This window comes from Aspergillus alliaceus (genome assembly GCF_009176365.1).
Source record: "Aspergillus alliaceus strain CBS 536.65 unplaced genomic scaffold BDW43scaffold_54, whole genome shotgun sequence".
NCBI lineage: Eukaryota > Fungi > Ascomycota > Eurotiomycetes > Eurotiales > Aspergillaceae > Aspergillus > Aspergillus alliaceus.
The window spans coordinates 142,458-159,643 of NW_022474737.1; the positions used below are offsets into that span (position 1 = coordinate 142,458).

The following is a 17,186-nucleotide window of genomic DNA, read 5'->3' on the forward strand; positions in this document are numbered from 1 at the left end:
TACGAATGCAAGTCTCTCACGGTCGAACGGCAGGTGAGGGTTGGACCATCTTGTCAAGCTACGCGCGAAAGCCAATGACTGCAAATCCGACAGCAGTACAGCTCAGCAGGTAGGATGACAGCAATGGCTTGAGCAGCACCAGAACCCAGAGTATCTCCGTTGATTTGAAACGGGCATCCTCTTTCCTTCCTCTCTTGTTTCTATCTTTCTTCTGTCCCCACCTCTTCGTCTTATCTTTCTTCTCGAGAGGCAACAATCTATGACATTTCTGTTCAGCCCAATTAGGCTTGGATGGCGATACCTGCCCGCGTCCCTATGGTGGCTCGACGCTTCCCTTGGACTACTGTCATCCAATCCTCCCATTCCTTGCCAATTTCCATCAACACATTACCCATTACGGTTGCTGAGGCCATCAGCCCATGGCCCTCGCCCTCGAGGATCCGGACCTCACAGCGTCGCATGGTTTGGCCCAGCCACCTGACGTTGTCAACGGGAACACGGGTGTCTCTGCTTCCGTGGTGAATAACTACATTGCGAGTGATATCAACATAGCGAAACCCAATCGGCTGGCGGCGTTCCAGGCAAACTACGAGGTCTACCGCTGGATTTGCATTCATGGTGGCCAGTTCCCAGATCTTATGAGTCAGGCGGTTATCATAATCAGACTGGCGTTCGCGTTCCTCTGAAGCTGCTGCTGCTTCTGCTGCTTTGCTTGTTGCGATGTCTATTTCTTGAACTCCAGCCCCGTTGTACATTTGCGGGGGCTTGACTTGTAGTGCTTGAAGGCCAGCTCCTTGTTGGTGTACTTTGTGTGGATTTTGAATACCATTGGCTTCGCTGAAAGCCGAGCTGGATGAGTCTCTTGTTATTGCCTTTCGCCTAGCGCGCCGAGAGGATTTAGGGAGACTAGTGGTCAAACTCGCACTTGTTGCACTCATGAAGCTCGAATTAGCGACCTTCAGAATGGATGTCGGCAGGGCACGGAGAATTCGCTGAGAGTACGGAACAGCTTTCGTAGGAACCGGGGCTCTCTGTGAGCCTATGCTAGAGAGTTGAGATGGTGGAATCCATGGGGCCAGAAGATGGATGCGGCCCCTGATATGCTGGGGAATCCTTAAAGCAGTCGCCAGTGCATAGATAGCACCTGCCGAGTGCGCGAGAATCGAGAATTTTGTAACTTTGATATGGTTACACACAATTGCAACGTCATCTACGATGTGTCAGTAAATCTGATCCTCGTAAGCACCAAACGTGACGTCCTTACCTGGCCACGCGAGAGGAGTTCCAGCCTCTTCTACGTAAGGCCCGCTCTCACCAACCCCGGGGCGGTCCAACGTGACAAGTCGCAGATGAAGCGACCGTGCCAGCTCATCGTAGAACGCCATGAGGTATCTAGTTAAGCCCATTCCAAGGCAACATAAAACAACGTGCCCTTTAGGGTCTCCAACCTCCGAAAACGCAATCTCGCGGCCAGTGGTAGGATGGATAACCTTTTGCGTAAGCCTACGAGCAGATACGTAGTCTAGAACTGCAAGATCAATTGAATCGGCACTGGATGGGCGTTCATCCACAACCGAAGCACAGCCTGGAGAAACTGGCCCAGACGGGGAACGTTTGTGATGTTGGGGCGAAGTTGGCTGTTCCACTGAACGTCGATAACGTAGCCTTTCGATTTGATCGGACTTGTCAAAAGATTGTCTCGCAAACGTCTGTATCGGGCCATTGGTCGCTTTGGATGTAAACTGCGGATTGTTACCAGTCGTTGATCTACCTCTTCCCGTCATAACAGCTGGAGCTGGAGCACTCTCATCAAGCTCACTGATCCCACTGCTTCCATTGGCACTTTGTTCATCACCATGGCCGATTTCGCTAGGCTTCTGCGGTGATTGAGTTTGTTTTGCGGGCAGCTCTCGCGTGACTTTATCGGGACTATCGTCTATTTCCAACTCGTTCTTAATCTTCTGTTGTTGATCCTTCAATTCTTGTATCCTTCTTGCCACATGCTCCGCTTCGGTTCCAGTGTCATTATCCACTTTTATATCTTTACTTCCAATGGAAGAATATCGGCTGTGGCGAGTAGATCTCCGTTGCCTGGAGCTGGAAGAGAAGCTATGCCGCAGGGAAGACTCGCGAACAGGAATAATTCTGCCACCTCCAATGCCTCCAGGGGTACTGGGTGCGCTCTCGCGCGCGCTGTGCAACGAAGTGCATTCTTCGGTATGAGAGCTAACCCCGTGCTCCCAGGAGGTCTCTCTAGGAGGGCGGCTATATCGGCCTTTTTCAGTCCCATCAGCGATAGAATGCATCGAGCGTACACTGGTTCTACTTCGAGGAAGATTATGTCTCAAACAGTCGTTGTAACTACTCGTCTTCCGCAAGCGTTCTGCGCGTCTATCCTTGTCGTATGTGAACTCCCGGGACGATTTCTTCAACAGGCCAAATTGACTCTTCAAACTCTTCCTGGAACTGGTCGAGGCAATACTAGGCGCAGTCGAGACCCGTGGGCCAGGTTCCGCCGTAATCATGCCAAATGCGCTGTCTTCGTACGCCGCTCTAGAGGACGAGTATGATCCCTTAGATGTAGGTCTTGCTAGAGAGGGGGAAGCGTCGGCGATCGTCGTCTTTGACCTTAGGGATGGAGGAGCCCGAGCCATGCGAATGACAGGCGCAGTGGCTGCATCATCTGGGTGCAGGAAGGGACTATGTGAGGCCTCCTCGGAGGCTTGAGGCGACACGTTTCTCACTTGGAGACCATGCCCACGGGTTCGTTGTTCCGATGTTAAGACGAGATCGATGTCGGATCCGAGGCAGGGTACGTTGTCGAAGTGTGTCTGGAGGGGTACCGAGATGGTCGAGAGTGACGAGATTAGGGAGGTGATTACTTCAGGGGATGCCGGATCGACTGGAGGACGATTGATAGAACGTGAGCGTGATTTGCGACGGCGTGATAAGAGGGACGATGAAGCTTGGAAAGGGGCGCCGAGTATAGACGCCGCAGAGTCCTCGGGGCGTTCCATGTTGAGCATCGACAAGGTATATAAGACCTCAACCTTGTTCCCGGGTCCGAGTCAGGTCAATCAAAAGCGATATATGCAGGCGGCCTTGACGAGCACTTGCATGATCCTGTGGGCGAAGGAGGGATTGGCGTCTGCAAGTTAGTCTAACGGCGTCAATCTATGACTCTAGATTACTACTGGGCACTCCATGCATCGGCCAGTCAAAAAAAAAGTAAAATAAGCCCAATTCCAAACCAACCCCGGCTTCAGACCAATCCTTTCGACACCCTTGCGACATGCACACCCCTTGCAGGGCTGGTGTTTATCTAGGGCCAAAAAAAAAATTAAAAAAAAAAAAAGGTGGGTGGAGGATGCCGATCGAAAATAATAACCAACAGAAAAGGGGAAACTTGAAGGGAGGATGAACGTTCAGAGGATAGATTAGAAGATTAAGAGGAGAATCACCATGGCGAGTATTTAGATTAGTTAAAGATTGACAAAGGGAAGAGAGATACTATATATCCAGCTGCCAGAGAGGTGGATATATGTATACATACGAAGAAAATAAAGGAAAATGAAAAAAAAAAAAAATTGGAGAAGGAATAGATAGAGAACCGAGTGAGGAGGGGCAAAAGGGAGGAGGGGAGGGAAAGAAGACTTTAAATTATAAAAGTAAAAAAATCGAATACAAGCTCAAGATAGAAGGAGAGACGAAGCGCAAAAAGGGACAATCGCCCCTGTTGGAAAGCCATCCATCATAGGCTTAGTGGTTGAGGCATGATTTTTTGACCTCCTGGACAGCATAAGGAATAATAATAAGAATAATAAAAATAATACTAATTTACCTTACCGTCTTGGATACACTCCTTAAAAAGAATCTTAGCGGCCCCTCCGACTATCTAGAAGCGGGATAGTTTCCCATCTCCACTCTATTCTTATTTGCTTGGTGATATTGCCCCATGTCCAGATCCGTCGTAGTGGGTTTCTCTCAATTTTCTCTTCAGAATCAGTGCATCAAAACCTGAGAAACTTCCTCCGCACGGTTCGCAGATCCAAATTTCAGGGATCTTTTCTCGTTGGAAGGGATTGGGCGCTCGATGTTGAACTTTATAGTCTAGTAGTAGTATCTTAGTAGCTATCTATATACATACAGATGTACTGTACATACATACATAACCTAGAATAGAGTTGAATGAAATGGGTGGTTTCATATATCAAAAACCCACCCGAATGATTTTATAGTTGATTTCTCAATGATGGTCGATTTTTAATTAATCATGTACATGGTGATCTTATTGTGGCATCGACTTGTTTCAAGAGAACCGAGGGACTAATCTATCCAATGGAGTATCCACCTATCATCGTCATGTTTGGGACTTTCTGGAGCATGAACAATATTCAATTACCCTAGATAATTATGGTTGGTTCCAGAGATCGTAAGAGATTCCTGATGGAAGCTGCTCCCGACCCAGTTTGAATTCTCCACAGGAGACCTTCCCGCATTGACTGTTTCCATTAGATATTAGTATACTAGTATCTCTCTCTCTATGTAGTACTATAATAGTCGAGCCAGGCCAAAATACTAGGACTGCTTCATAAACACCAATTCACTCCTCCAATTTAGACTACATATCCCATACATCCTTTGATGAGGTTTAAAAAAATATATTTAAGTTCCATCTCTAACATCACACATGCATACTGAAATATATATCTGCACCAATTATCTTTATATGAAGATACTTGCAGGTGTGAGTACAGTGATGGCATTACTCGACAGGAATCCGCGAAAGCTCCAAGGTATCTATTTGGGACACATATTTAAAGTAAACGTACTATACTGCACATCCATACACCAGCAAGATACTAAGTCATGGCTACAAAAGATGAGACACATTGTAGGACAAGTTCTTCCTGTTGCATGTATATATATCATTTCCACCGAGAGATCCCACTATTGAACCTTACGAGATGAAGTGAATCAGATGCACGTGCTGTCTATCTCAGTTGATCATCAAGCCTGGAGGTTAAGACTACCTTACTGATTAGAAGCCATGTAGCTTCCGCCTTTGAACTTTTATACTCGTGCTGAAATGTAATTCATTACTATGGTCCTTGAATGGAACATACTACCGTAGTATGACCATACATACATACATGCATGTAGCATGGTAAAAGAAATAGACAGAATCTGAGAAAACACTAAACCTATTGTTGACTTGTCCACTAGACATAAATAATAAAGATAGTAAAATGGAAGGAGAAATTTTAACAATGAAGCGTTGGCAATTACCCCGAAGGATCCACTGAAGGTAGGCTTGGCGTATTTTGGTGATAGCAAACTTTTGTCCAACGAACAACAATTAAGCCAGTCAGTCTTTAACACAACTGTGGCTTGGCAGGAAAATGCACCGCTACCACCCGCGAATTTCTAAGAGAACATAGCACATTGGCTTTTTGCGCTAACAGCTCTTGTTTAATTGAATTGACGCCCGTTCTCAAACCACCTCTGGTGACCCCGAAAACGTCGTGTCTCATCTCCCCAACCTAGTTAGATATGCGGTGACCTCACGTCCCACTAAGCAATTTTCTGTCCGCGATGGACGCCTACCCTGAAGATTATGTTGTCCACAACCTTCCCTTCGTCCTACTCTCTGGCCTTGAAACAGACTCCGAAAATGACTTGGGATCGAGCTGCCCTAATTATCCCCTTCTTCACGAGAGGGGTGTCCATATATACTCAGACTTCCCGCCGCTAAGCGGCTCAACCGCGGAAGAATTGCGGAAGATACTTCTGGCGGAAGATGCGTCGCGAGCTCCGTGGGAACCTAGTGATGACATCCTTGCCAAATTCGCCGGGTTTGAGTACAAAATAAAGAGTGTTGGACGGGTATGTTGATTCACACTACCCCGTGGAAATTGTCCCCTTGCTGCATATTGGCCTTTAGTATCAGCTTAGGGCCTAGATGTCAGAGGGAATCTTTGACCTGGCACCTTTGAAGCTTGAGAGTTCTTTTGCTGACATGTCGGCAGTCTTACAGACTTCCCCCGCGTAAAGCTGACCCCCCACCTGTATCCCCTCCCCTGAGCCCAACCGGACAGGATAATGACATGCCGCATGCGCCATACTTTGTGCTGCACTCCCCAATATCTCCGCTATCACCGGGCTCTCCAACATTTTCAGATGGTCTACTCACCCCGCTATGGGTTACAAAACACCAAAATCTGGTCCCAGCCGCCGTGATAAATTTCTTTCCCTTTTGCCTAGATCCTAATATGAGTTCCTTGCGAGACAACCAGCTGAAGATAGAAGTCAATGGCCTGAAGAAGGAGTGGTCATCCTCGGGCTATAAGACCCGATTCATAGTCGTCTTCCTTTCGGAAGAAAGTCATGGTGCCTTTACTGAGGACGTCGATGACCGGGTGACCGGCATCCGCAGAGCGACAAATCTGGACCAGAAATCTATCTTTCTCCTCCCACCTGACGCAACGTCTGGCGAACTCAAAGAGTTTGGAAAGTCCCTCCTGTCACTGCTCCAACCGTCGCTGACGGAGTACTATCGAGATTTGTCTAAGCACGCCAGAAGGAAGCGAAATCGAAGCAGTATCCCGCCCCCAACGGCTCCACCGACAACAGGAACGTCCCAAACATTGTCTCTCCAGGGATGGAATGTCAGGTACGAATTCAAGATGGGAATATTCGCGGAGTTCAGGCAAGAGATAGATGCAGCCCTTAGGAATTACGAAAGCGCATACGAGACTTTGTTCGGGCAAGAGGTCTTCGAGAATATTGCTGGCTGGAGCCCAAGGTTCAATGACGCACGTCTTCTAGCAGATACCATAGCCGTGCGCATTATTCGCTGTTTGCTATGGATGGGACAAACCGCTGCAGCGGTGCGGTCATGGGTTGAACATCGGAGTCGCTCACAGGACATTATCAATCGTAGAGGTAAAGGAACAAGGAACTATGGATGGGAGGCTTGGGAAGCCAGATGGTCAACGGTAATGGCACAGTTGATCCGCCAAGCTACTATTCCTTACTTCACCTCAGTCGGCATCACACAGGATCAGTTCAACGAACAGTATTCGATTTTTATTCCTCGAGAAAAGACAGTCCCCCCTGGAGATGCGTTATATCCGTGGGAGCAATTACACCATGAGGGTTATTGGCTGTATCGAGCAGCAAAGCATACAATGCATCGACGAAACCTAGTAGAGCAAATCCCGGATGAAGACAGGATCCCGCCTGGACAGTCTCCTGCTTCCCAGATAGCGAGCAAGTCCTACCTCTATGACACATACTTAGCACCGGAGGCTCATGTTGAAGCACCCCAAGCAGGAGCGGCGGGGGTTAACCATTCATCGCTAATCTTGACTGCTTTAGAAGCTGCACTAGATGAGTTTTCGAAGCGTGGCCAGGTACGGAAGACTGAAAGCCTGAGGTTGGAGATAGCGGAAGAACATATGCGGATGGGTTCCTGGACTGAAGCTTATGGTATCCTTCAACCGCTGTGGTCAACTATCACCTGGCGCCATTCGGGCTGGTGGCCGCTCATGGAAAAGCTTGGATGGGCATTGAGAGAGTGTGCTGTACGAGTGCAAGACAGCGAAACAGTTCTACGGGTGGACTGGGAACTACTCAATAAGGGTAAGGTTCTCAACCGTATATCTTTTGCATCGTAACTTGAATTGGTACCTTTGATCGCTGGGACTGTCTGACACTTGCCCCTCTCTAGCATTTCAACCAAAACCCGACTGGCAATACGACATCCATAGAAGTCTTGAAGGTCTGCCCTTAGTCACACCTAAACCATCTATTGTTCTTAAAGCGGAGGATATACTGTCAAGTGGTAAGTGTGCCCAGAGTGGCGTTTCTCGACGATGGCTTACGATGGTGCCGTTTTTCTCTTTTCATTAGTTACGGCGTCTTTTGTTTTCGAAAAGCCCGAAGGAAATGTTGGCGAGTCATTACGTGGCCAGCTTGTTATAGCATCATGCGCCCAGAGATCATCAAGCCCCATTAGACTTTCTGAAGTTAAGATCGCATTTGAAGGCTGCCTACGTCCTATGAAGTTACAATCTAACCACGCGGCTGAAACGGATGCAACAGCGCCTTGTACAATAGCGTCGCCGTCCTTACGAGAACCGAGCGCCTCAGGTGATACAGCGTCCCTCCAGTCTCCCATTACTTTCTTAACACCACTCATTGGAGCTGTCGATTTGACCATCAGCCCTTCTCAAACGAAGGTCTTCAATCTGGCTTGCATCCCTCGGGAAGCCGGAGAGTCTCGGGTTGCATCGATAACTCTTCTGATTGAAGAAGAGAAATTCGACCTCACTTGTGTCATGACGGACTTGGCCCAGCATGAATCTTTTTGGTGGCAACAAACCAAGAATAGTGTGGTCCGAAGGCGGGTAGGCAAGAATCGTGACACTGGCCGATGTAAAATAATGCCTAAACCACCCAAGATACGAATCACAATGCCCAACCTTATGGATACTTACTACACGAATGAACGAATTATCCTCAAGATTGCCATTCATAATGGGGAAGATGAGACTGCAGATGTTGTGGCCGAGGCTAGACTTTTTGGTCGATCGGATTCTGCAGCCAAGATTCTATGGCTCGATGAGGAAGACTTACCAGAGGCACAGGGCTCCGAGAGGAGCACCCCAGTGGAAGGCGTTTCTCATTTTATCAAGAGGCCTGTTGGTGTTATGGAGACTGCTTCCCATCGGGAACTAGAGATTGTTCTCACAGACACGCGCGACGCTTCAGAGTATGAGCTTGAGATATCATCCGTATATAACCTCGTATCTGATACTCAAACACCGATCATCGCGACCCTGAGAGTGAATCTACCAATTGTACGACCGTTCGAGGCCAACTATGAATTTATACCACGTCTCCACCCGCAACCATGGCCGGGTTTCTTTACCGTCGATGACGAATTGCTAGAGAATGACACAACACCGAAATCCCGGGGCTTACAGCAGCGGTGGTGCCTTAACTCCAAAGTTGTCTCTTTCTCATCGAGGCCGCTTGTTATCGAAAAGATGTCGTTAGTGCTCCTTGGACTTGGTGGGGGCACCACCTGCAACATTAGCCCTGAAGTGATGGCTAGTCCAGGCGGATCGGAGATCCATTTGGAGGAGCTTCGCGAATCCGACTTTACGGTGGATATCCAAAAGGCAATTCTAGGTGACCGGCGACCCGCAGCTTTGAACCTAGCTCTTGAGATCCAATGGCGTCGGAGCGCAACCGACGAAAGTGAGCCGACTCTGGGCGGTAACAGTACCACGACATCTACACTTGCGGTCCCTCGTTTTGTTGTCCCCTGGGGGGAACCACGCGTTCTTGCCTCGGCAATGGCCTCTAAGATACGTTCTGGGCTAATCCATTTAGACTACACCATAGAAAATCCGTCGATGCACTTCCTTACCTTCAATTTGACCATGGAAGCAAGCGAAAATTTCGCCTTTAGTGGTCCGAAGACGATGGTCGTTCAGCTGGTGCCTCTGAGCCGGCACGCAGTTCGGTACAATCTACTGGCATCCAAACGGGGGCTGTGGATACAGCCACAGCTGCTCGTCGTGGATACATACTTCAACAAAACCCTTCGTGTGCTCCCTACAGAGGACATGCGGTCAGACAAGAATGGGCCCTTAGTATGGGTTGATGCTGACGACTAAATCACGGCTTCCATAGGGGCTTTTTTTTATTGTTGGCCTTGGTGGTAATGACGGGTGCTCGCTACGTCTTGCGATAACAATCAGTAGCATAATTTGAGCGATACTGGATAATGAGTGCCTTCTCAAATTAGATCTAGGTGTATCTTATATAGCTACTAATTACTCAATCACTCTTACCTCATCCTCCGCGACTGCGTTACACGCAGGGGAGCATAAGTATAGACTTGGGCTAGGGCTACTCCATTAATCCTATTGTCTAGGAAGCAAATCGCCTTTAGCTATTTTATGGGAAGCACGAAGCCTGGTTCAAGGACAGTAAGTAATATCTATTCAGGTGTCAGGAGATGCATGTATTCTTCCAATTAGAGGGCTATCAAAAATTGGGTCTACCAAAATCACGGAGCAGACGTTTATGCTCCATTGATATGATCTCCTTTGCAAGTTTGTAAGTTAGAAGTATTATATAGCTGCTATATCCTATCAGTCATGCGTAATCCTGGGTTATCCAAATACGCTCTCCTTCAACTTAATCCCAAAGCACGTTTCCAATGCCTCTCGTAGTGAAGCGGCAATTTCCGGACTTGTCCATGGTGCCACCATCCCCTTCTCCTCAATACGTCCTTCGAGTACTGCTAGGACTCTTACTGCACACGGCAGGCCCACGAGTTTGGCCATGGCGCTCAGAGAGCCCGAGGCAGAAGGCTCCCCATACCCTACGAGAGTACTCGATCGCGTCTCCTTGGACCCTTCGGCATTTCCAATGTAAAAACGTTCTGCAGGATAATCATGTCCCTCTCGCCAGGGCTGTAGGCCATCTTGCGCTCAAACAAAGCACAGGAAGTATCAAGTGGCGTTCCACGCGCCTCCACGAGAGTTGTTGAGCTGAACAGTGAACAGTCTCACCCAACGCAGATTCGTCAGGATACGATCCCGCTCCTCGCCAGATAAAAGAGACGCAACCCTTTGCGCCACGATCTCCTGCAGTAATGCCTCCGAGGTGGACTGTGGCAACCTGAGAAGCTGCGGTGCGAGCTGCGCCCAAGTCAAGGGCCGCCTTGAGGTCCAACTCGGGCAGATCCACTTGCGTAAAATATCCGATCGCTATTAGGGCACGGATGATCTCGGGGATCCGGCGTATCGCAGGGTACCACGGAAAACAGACCTGGCTTCGAGGATACGGTAGAACTCCAAGGAAGCCAACTGTGTCACGGTTCGCGTAGCCGACTAGATTAAATCCTGGGAAGATGCGACGCGGTTTGGCGATGGCCATTACAGTAAGTCACTACCCTCAACGGTAACAAGGTTACCATCGAGATACCATTGGGCTGGGTTGAGAAGAGCAAGAAGCCTGCTACGTGGGCTCCAGGAGAACTTATAACCGAGAGGATTGTCAGAGTTCTTGGGACAGGCAGAGCACCGCAGTAGCTGGTGGAAGCAGCAATGCAACCACCCGCATGGTGAACCTCATCTCTGTGGTCTTGACGGCGTAGAGGGGGTCAATTCCCGGGTCCTGCCCAATCTCGCTGGGGATAATCACGCCGGCGGCTTTGACCTGGTTGTGCAACGCCCACAGCGTTAGAAATATCCAGGGCAATTGCGCTGATTTATGTACTTTCCTGCGAGAGCTTGCGCGGCGTGGAGTGCGGCAAGCAATTGTGACAGTGACTCCGGCTTCAGACAGAGTTTGCATGGCCAGCTCACAGGCAAACACTGCACCCAAAGAGAAGGGCGCTCTTACTAGAAACGGTCATTGATGTTGTCATTTTTTTTTCTTTCTTTTCTTTTTTGGGCTGTTAATGTAGGCACAGAAGATTTTAGTTGGCGTCGTTGTGGGAGGAAATTCTTCGACTATGAATAAATACTAGAAAGGATAGATAGCTTCTCTACTATGACACCGAGATAGTGTGTATGTGTGGATAGATGGATGTACATGGTAACAGAGAAGGATGCTAACCCTAGACGACCTCACCTGCAAAAAGTGCAATGAAGACAATTCAACGAGGAGAATCCTAGCAATAAGGGGAGTTTGACTTCTAAGTTTGAAAAGAAACTACTAATAATAGTATATATATACTACGTCTGTATCTGTATACATGGTGTCAAAAGGACAGGATGTACATATATTCATAGTAGGAGACTTTCCTTCTCTTCTCTTTTGGCTCTCGTTTAATTGAAAATGACAAAATCTTAGCTCGAAATCACGCAAGAAAGAAAATAAATATGAATATAGTCATCAATTGGCTCAATTGATGTGGAAAATTTTCCCTTCCATATTGTTTTTAAAAGATCTAATAATGAATTTCATCCGACAATAAGTCTCTGATTTATAGTATATCGTGTTAATATATAAAGAAGGATGATATCCGAACTGGGTCTCGATGTAGAGGCAACACCACTCTTGGAATCCCATTCATCTGCCAACTCCAAGCGTAGGTGATGGATCTTGTTTCTTTTGTGCATCGTGATCATCAACATTGATTTCGGTACCTTTCTTTACCTCCCTCCACAGTCCCAGATCATGGAGTCAATCATTTACCGCATTCATCCAGACCTGTTCCTAACTGGTCAGTTCTCGGATGATACGCTCTGTATATTAGTGGATGTACAGGAGTTAGCGTTAATCAAGAGTTGAAGAGACACATTGGATCAGATCCCCAGGATTCTCCGCGCTCTTCTATCGGGCTTTCTGATGGATAGTATGGGCCGCAAACGGATCGCACTACTCAGAATGAGCGGACTTTTGATGGAGGTGATCACAATCCGCATCATTTGTGCGTTTTGCGACAATAACTGACCATGCTGTGAGTGCTGACTACCTAAGGCTTCTATAGTGAAGCAATTCCTCTACGAGCTATCTGGTTTACACCTTTATTCCAATTGTGTGGCAGCGGTTCTCAAATAGCCGCCTCGGTGGCTTTCACCAACGTCACAGATATCTTTCCACCCGAGATGCGGTATGGAGCCGTCATCCGCCTATTTGATTTTGATACTAATCTTTGTTCGTACTTCAGCGCAAACATATTCTTCGTGCTCTCGGCAGCGGTTTGCTGGCCGAGATCCTGGCCACTCATCTGAGTGCTTGGCTGATGCCCTGGTCACCATGGCTGCCATTCATGCTCGGCGGGCTCTGCGAAAGTTGTGGCTTACTGGCAGCTATACTTATCCCAGAGACTCTGCCAATGTCATCGGATGAGTGGGAACCTGAAACGGTATTCGGTGGGCGTAATCATCTGGCTCCTGCCCCGACATCTAGGTTATGGTTTGCCGGTGTTTTTCATTTCCTTTCTCTCTTTTCCAGCACCAAGGGTGACTTGCGGCCATATGGAAACATCTCAATCCGCTTTTATAGAACACTTCAGTTAATGACCTGTCACCCAAGTGCACATGGTCACTGGAATGACATTAAGGTTATGCTTGTGGATTTTCGGAGGATTGGAGCATGAGCAAGGGGCACGAATTCCGATCGATCAATATTTAGTCACCTTACCTCGGTACTGAACTTCGCCAGTAAGTAGTACTTACTGTACACATACATATATATATACATACATACAATGGATGTATATATTTAATTTGAAGCAAGGCCTTTTCATTGCCTTGCCGAAATTAGATTGGGACCGGCAGACACCTGACCTCTTGCTGCATCCGGCGATACTACTTACTAGTAATAGGTATGTAGTACATATGTACTTTATATGTACCTAGAACTTAGACAGTTGGAGTTGCCTAGCAGAGGTAAAGCAAGGTATAACTTTTTTCCCCTTTCATTCCCAAAAAGAACGTTTCTTTAATTTGCATGTCCCCTAAGTCTACTTCGTGTAGAGCAAATTACAAATATTAGTTAGTAGGATAAGACGAATGTCATTACTTCAAGGTACTGAAATCAGTGGTCACCGGGCGTTAAGTATTTTTCTCTTTCCCATATTTTCCTTGGAATCGCTCCCTTTTTCTGATTTATTTTCATACTCATATATATTTTATGTATGAATGAATTTTTTTTTAAATTACTGCATTCTACCTTAGTTAATTTAATTTGTCATCTTCATGTTCTTCAACATGGAGCGTCAAGGAACCTACCTAGTAAGAATTGCTCCCCTGCTTGCCTAGTCCTTTTCCAATCAAATGATGAGATTTATGTTAAGGAAGAGTTTTAAAAAAGAAAAAAAAATCTCTTCTGAGGTATGTAGGTACATACATACAAACCCGTGACACCCCAGAAATTTTCCAATTTTCTCAAAAATACTGTTTCCATTTCTTTCCCTTCAGTTCCCCCTGTATTCTTAATATTACTATTGTTATTTTCCCTCTCTCTTCCTCTCTATTTCATTTTTTCCTCTTTTCTCTTATTCCCTTCAAGGAAAGAAACAGAAAATCCTGTTCTCGTGATTTGGTGGTGTTCACATACTCCGTAGTTCGGTAGTCTATCACCAGCAGAAATTGGTCCGTTCCCCACCCCCCAATTGATACTCATTTTTCGCCCGCCGCCTCGGAAACCTCCAGTGATATTGACCACTGGGGCCATTCCCGCACGCCGCCTATCGATTCTGCCCTTACCCTTTCTCGCCCACCTGATTCTTGTCTTCCTTCTTCCCCTCTCTTTCAAGATCAACTCGCCCCAGAATTTTTTTTCTTCCCTTCCCTCTTTGCCTCCTGTCGTGCATGTGCATTCCTGGCCTGCAGTCTCCCCAGAACCTCTAATTGTGATCCTTTGAAATCATGGGTCAGACTCTGTCAGAGCCAGTAGTTGATAAGGTATGTGACACTGAGCGTTGCTCTTCCTTTTTGAAAACCCCCCACACTGCAATGCCCGTCCTTACGCAATTTCTTCCCTTCCGTGTTGAGGCCCGCCCGCCAGCGGCAACCCTCTTTAATATCAATGATGTCTCTTTTTCTTTCTCAAGCCAATGCCTGATTGCTCTCCTTCATACTGGGGATATCTCTGTAATTCATCCGGGTTGGTCTGGTGATCACATAACCTGCGGGGTCCTCCCCACGAAGAAGAAAATTTCCCGCAGACTATCTACGAGCGGATGTCCAGCTATCATTGCGCGATGAATGATCTTCATCATTTCTAATATTGTTCTTACTGTCTCTAGACTTCGTCCGAAGGTGAAGATGATTGCTGTATCTACGGCGTCTCAGCCATGCAAGGCTGGCGAATCAGCATGGAGGATGCCCATGCTGCTATCCTCGATCTCCACGCGAAATACACGAATCCTCAAGGAACACCTACAGATCCGGCCAACCGCCTAGCTTTCTTTGGGGTATATGATGGACATGGTGGAGACAAAGTTGCACTATTTGCCGGAGAAAATGTGCACAAGATCGTCGCAAAGCAGGATTCCTTCGCTAAGGGCGATATCGAACAGGCACTGAAGGACGGCTTCTTGGCCACCGATCGGGCTATCTTGGAAGGTTCGTGAGCGTTGTTCTCAAGGGTTTCCGGGTTCCCTTCTCTCTCCCGTTTCTCTTTCCGCCGAGGCCTTGAGAGACTGACCCGGCTAGACCCGAAATATGAAGAGGAAGTCTCCGGCTGCACGGCAGCTGTCAGTATCATCTCGAAACATAAAATCTGGGTGGTATGTGGACCATTCCCCCAACAGGTTCCGTGCATAGGTGGCTATAAACACTCGGATCAATCGTTAACTGGAAATAGGCCAATGCAGGTGATTCTCGCTCGGTGCTCGGAGTCAAGGGCCGCGCAAAGCCCCTCTCTTTCGATCACAAACCACAGAACGAAGGTGAGTGGCTCAAACCTGGTTGATTTGATCTCCCATCTGCGGCCTCATATTCTGATAAACTATTATAGGCGAGAAGGCTCGTATTAGCGCCGCAGGTGGCTTTGTCGATTTCGGCCGTGTCAACGGGAACTTGGCGCTGTCGCGCGCCATTGGTGATTTTGAGTTTAAGAAGAGCCCGGAGCTGGCGCCCGAACAACAAATTGTGACTGCTTATCCGGATGTGACGGTCCATGAGCTCAGTGATGACGATGAATTCTTGGTCATAGCCTGTGATGGTACGTCCCCTAGCGGTTGCCTCTTTCATCTTCAGATTCCTAATGTCGAACTTTAGGTATCTGGGACTGCCAGTCTTCCCAGGCTGTTGTTGAGTTTGTCCGTCGCGGTATTGCCGCGAAGCAAGAGCTTTACCGGATCTGTGAGAACATGATGGACAACTGCTTGGCTTCCAACAGCGAAACAGGTGGGGTTGGATGTGACAACATGACCATGACCATCATCGGTCTCCTAAACGGCAGGACCAAAGAGGAGTGGTATAATCAGATAGCTGAGCGGGTAGCCAAAGGCGACGGCCCTTGCGCTCCTCCCGAATACGGCAAGTCTCTTGAGGATTCTACGGCCTCCAACCCCTACTGACTGAGCGGGGATGCAGCTGAATTCCGCGGCCCTGGTATCCGTAATCAGTTTGAAGAGAACCCAGATGACTACGATATGGAGAATGATCGCGCTCGTGGCTTTAGCGTCCGTTCCGGCCGTATTATTCTTCTAGGAGACGGTACCGAACTGGTCCCTGATCAAAACGACGAGGAGCTCTTTGACCAAACCGAGGAAGACCGGGATTTGCCTAGTCAAGTGCAACGCGAATCGCCTGATGCTGCCAGGAATGAACGTGAAGGAACTCCGGGACCCCAATCTAAAACTGACGCGGCCTCCAAGTCGGAAGAAGGATTGTCTGGTAGTTCATCCGAGTCAACTTCTACCTCCGAAACCCCGGAAAATCCTACATCGTAGTTACGATGGACTCTTTACCTCTGTTTACCCCCTTCTTCTTTATTTTGGGTTTTGAAAAACGATTGTGATCTTATGATTATTCCGCCTTGCATCCCCACCCTCCCTTTTCCCCGAAGCGCCTTGTTGTCTCGGTTTCCCACAATAGTTTTCTTCCCCCCCCCCCAATGATATTGGTAACCCGTGGCATCGAACGAGGCGGAGCAAGCGGTGGGAAGCTTTGTGTGTCGCAGCTGGCCATGTTATCTCTCATGTCTTGAGAATGGGTTATAGGGGTTCCCCTTAGGATAGCACGTTTTTACTTCGTTTTCCTTTACAAACTGCGAGCGGCAGATCTCACGAGAGTACGTCTTGATTCATGCCTTTTTACAAGATACCGCGCCAAACGACCGCTATTGATGAACCTTGATATCTATGATTTTATTCCCTTTTTCTTTTCTTTTGTATGTTTTCTTGCGTCCTCTTCCTTTTCTTAACTTCCTTTCCCCCTTCACCCATCTATCCCTCTATCTGTTTTTCACCACCCCTATGTTGTTGGCCCCTTCGTTATTTGTCGGAGGATTGTTACGCTCTCACTCTCCTCTCTCTTTTTTATTCGCACCGAGTCACACTGGACAGAAGGGGTTGTTGGGCGGCGGTAAAGAATGGGAACGAAGATATTCTCTTGCACATGTGACGGCGTATCCGGAAAGCAATCAGTGGCATGAAGACCTTTTAGTCAAATGCTTCAGCAGTGGAGTTCTGGAAATGT

At 47.8% G+C, this 17,186-nt stretch overlaps 4 protein-coding genes across 4 annotated transcripts; 2 read left to right on the forward strand and 2 right to left on the reverse strand.

Moving 5' to 3' along the window:
- Positions 1 to 89: 89 nt before the first annotated feature.
- Positions 90 to 3,357, reverse strand: BDW43DRAFT_192035 (alpha/beta hydrolase). Its single transcript, XM_032039029.1, has 2 exons — positions 1,265 to 3,357; positions 90 to 1,210 (listed from the first exon to the last, which is right to left on the reverse strand). The coding sequence occupies exons 1-2, from the start codon at positions 3,024 to 3,026 to the stop codon at positions 282 to 284; spliced, it is 2,691 nt and encodes an 896-aa protein (XP_031896146.1). The 5' UTR covers positions 3,027 to 3,357; the 3' UTR covers positions 90 to 281.
- Positions 3,358 to 5,364: 2,007 nt separating this feature from the next.
- On the forward strand, positions 5,365 to 9,796 carry BDW43DRAFT_288628 (uncharacterized protein). Its single transcript, XM_032043303.1, has 5 exons — positions 5,365 to 5,886; positions 6,030 to 7,272; positions 7,381 to 7,644; positions 7,733 to 7,846; positions 7,915 to 9,796. Exons 1-5 carry the CDS (start codon positions 5,596 to 5,598, stop codon positions 9,687 to 9,689), a joined length of 3,687 nt encoding a protein of 1,228 aa, XP_031896147.1. The 5' UTR covers positions 5,365 to 5,595; the 3' UTR covers positions 9,690 to 9,796.
- A 394-nt stretch (positions 9,797 to 10,190) lies between these two features.
- BDW43DRAFT_303237 (uncharacterized protein) lies at positions 10,191 to 12,458 on the reverse strand (the record flags this gene model as incomplete). Its single annotated transcript, XM_032045386.1, has 6 exons — positions 10,191 to 10,510; positions 10,559 to 10,721; positions 10,771 to 10,925; positions 10,976 to 11,087; positions 11,140 to 11,288; positions 12,401 to 12,458. The coding sequence occupies 6 exons, from the start codon at positions 12,456 to 12,458 to the stop codon at positions 10,191 to 10,193; spliced, it is 957 nt and encodes a 318-aa protein (XP_031896148.1).
- Positions 12,459 to 14,405: 1,947 nt separating this feature from the next.
- Positions 14,406 to 16,438, forward strand: BDW43DRAFT_303238 (PP2C family serine/threonine-protein phosphatase; the record flags this gene model as incomplete). The annotated part of the gene is made up of 7 exons (XM_032045387.1): positions 14,406 to 14,441; positions 14,786 to 15,104; positions 15,195 to 15,268; positions 15,346 to 15,430; positions 15,499 to 15,705; positions 15,762 to 16,022; positions 16,080 to 16,438. The coding sequence occupies 7 exons, from the start codon at positions 14,406 to 14,408 to the stop codon at positions 16,436 to 16,438; spliced, it is 1,341 nt and encodes a 446-aa protein (XP_031896149.1).
- Between the last annotated feature and the right edge of the window lie 748 nt (positions 16,439 to 17,186).

Bases quoted from the DNA above. Each gene is read 5' to 3' on its own strand.
- BDW43DRAFT_192035 (XM_032039029.1), bottom strand. From the start codon at position 3,026: ATGCTCAACATGGAACGCCCCGAGGACTCTGCGGCGTCTATACTCGGC. The intron at 1,211-1,264 runs GTAAGGACGTCA...GACACATCGTAG, and splicing joins AACTCCTCTCGCGTGGCCAG to ATGACGTTGCAATTGTGTGT.
- BDW43DRAFT_288628 (XM_032043303.1), top strand. From the start codon at position 5,596: ATGGACGCCTACCCTGAAGATTATGTTGTCCACAACCTTCCCTTCGTC. The intron at 5,887-6,029 runs GTATGTTGATTC...ACATGTCGGCAG, and splicing joins AAATAAAGAGTGTTGGACGG to TCTTACAGACTTCCCCCGCG. The intron at 7,273-7,380 runs GCAAGTCCTACC...TGACTGCTTTAG, and splicing joins TCCTGCTTCCCAGATAGCGA to AAGCTGCACTAGATGAGTTT.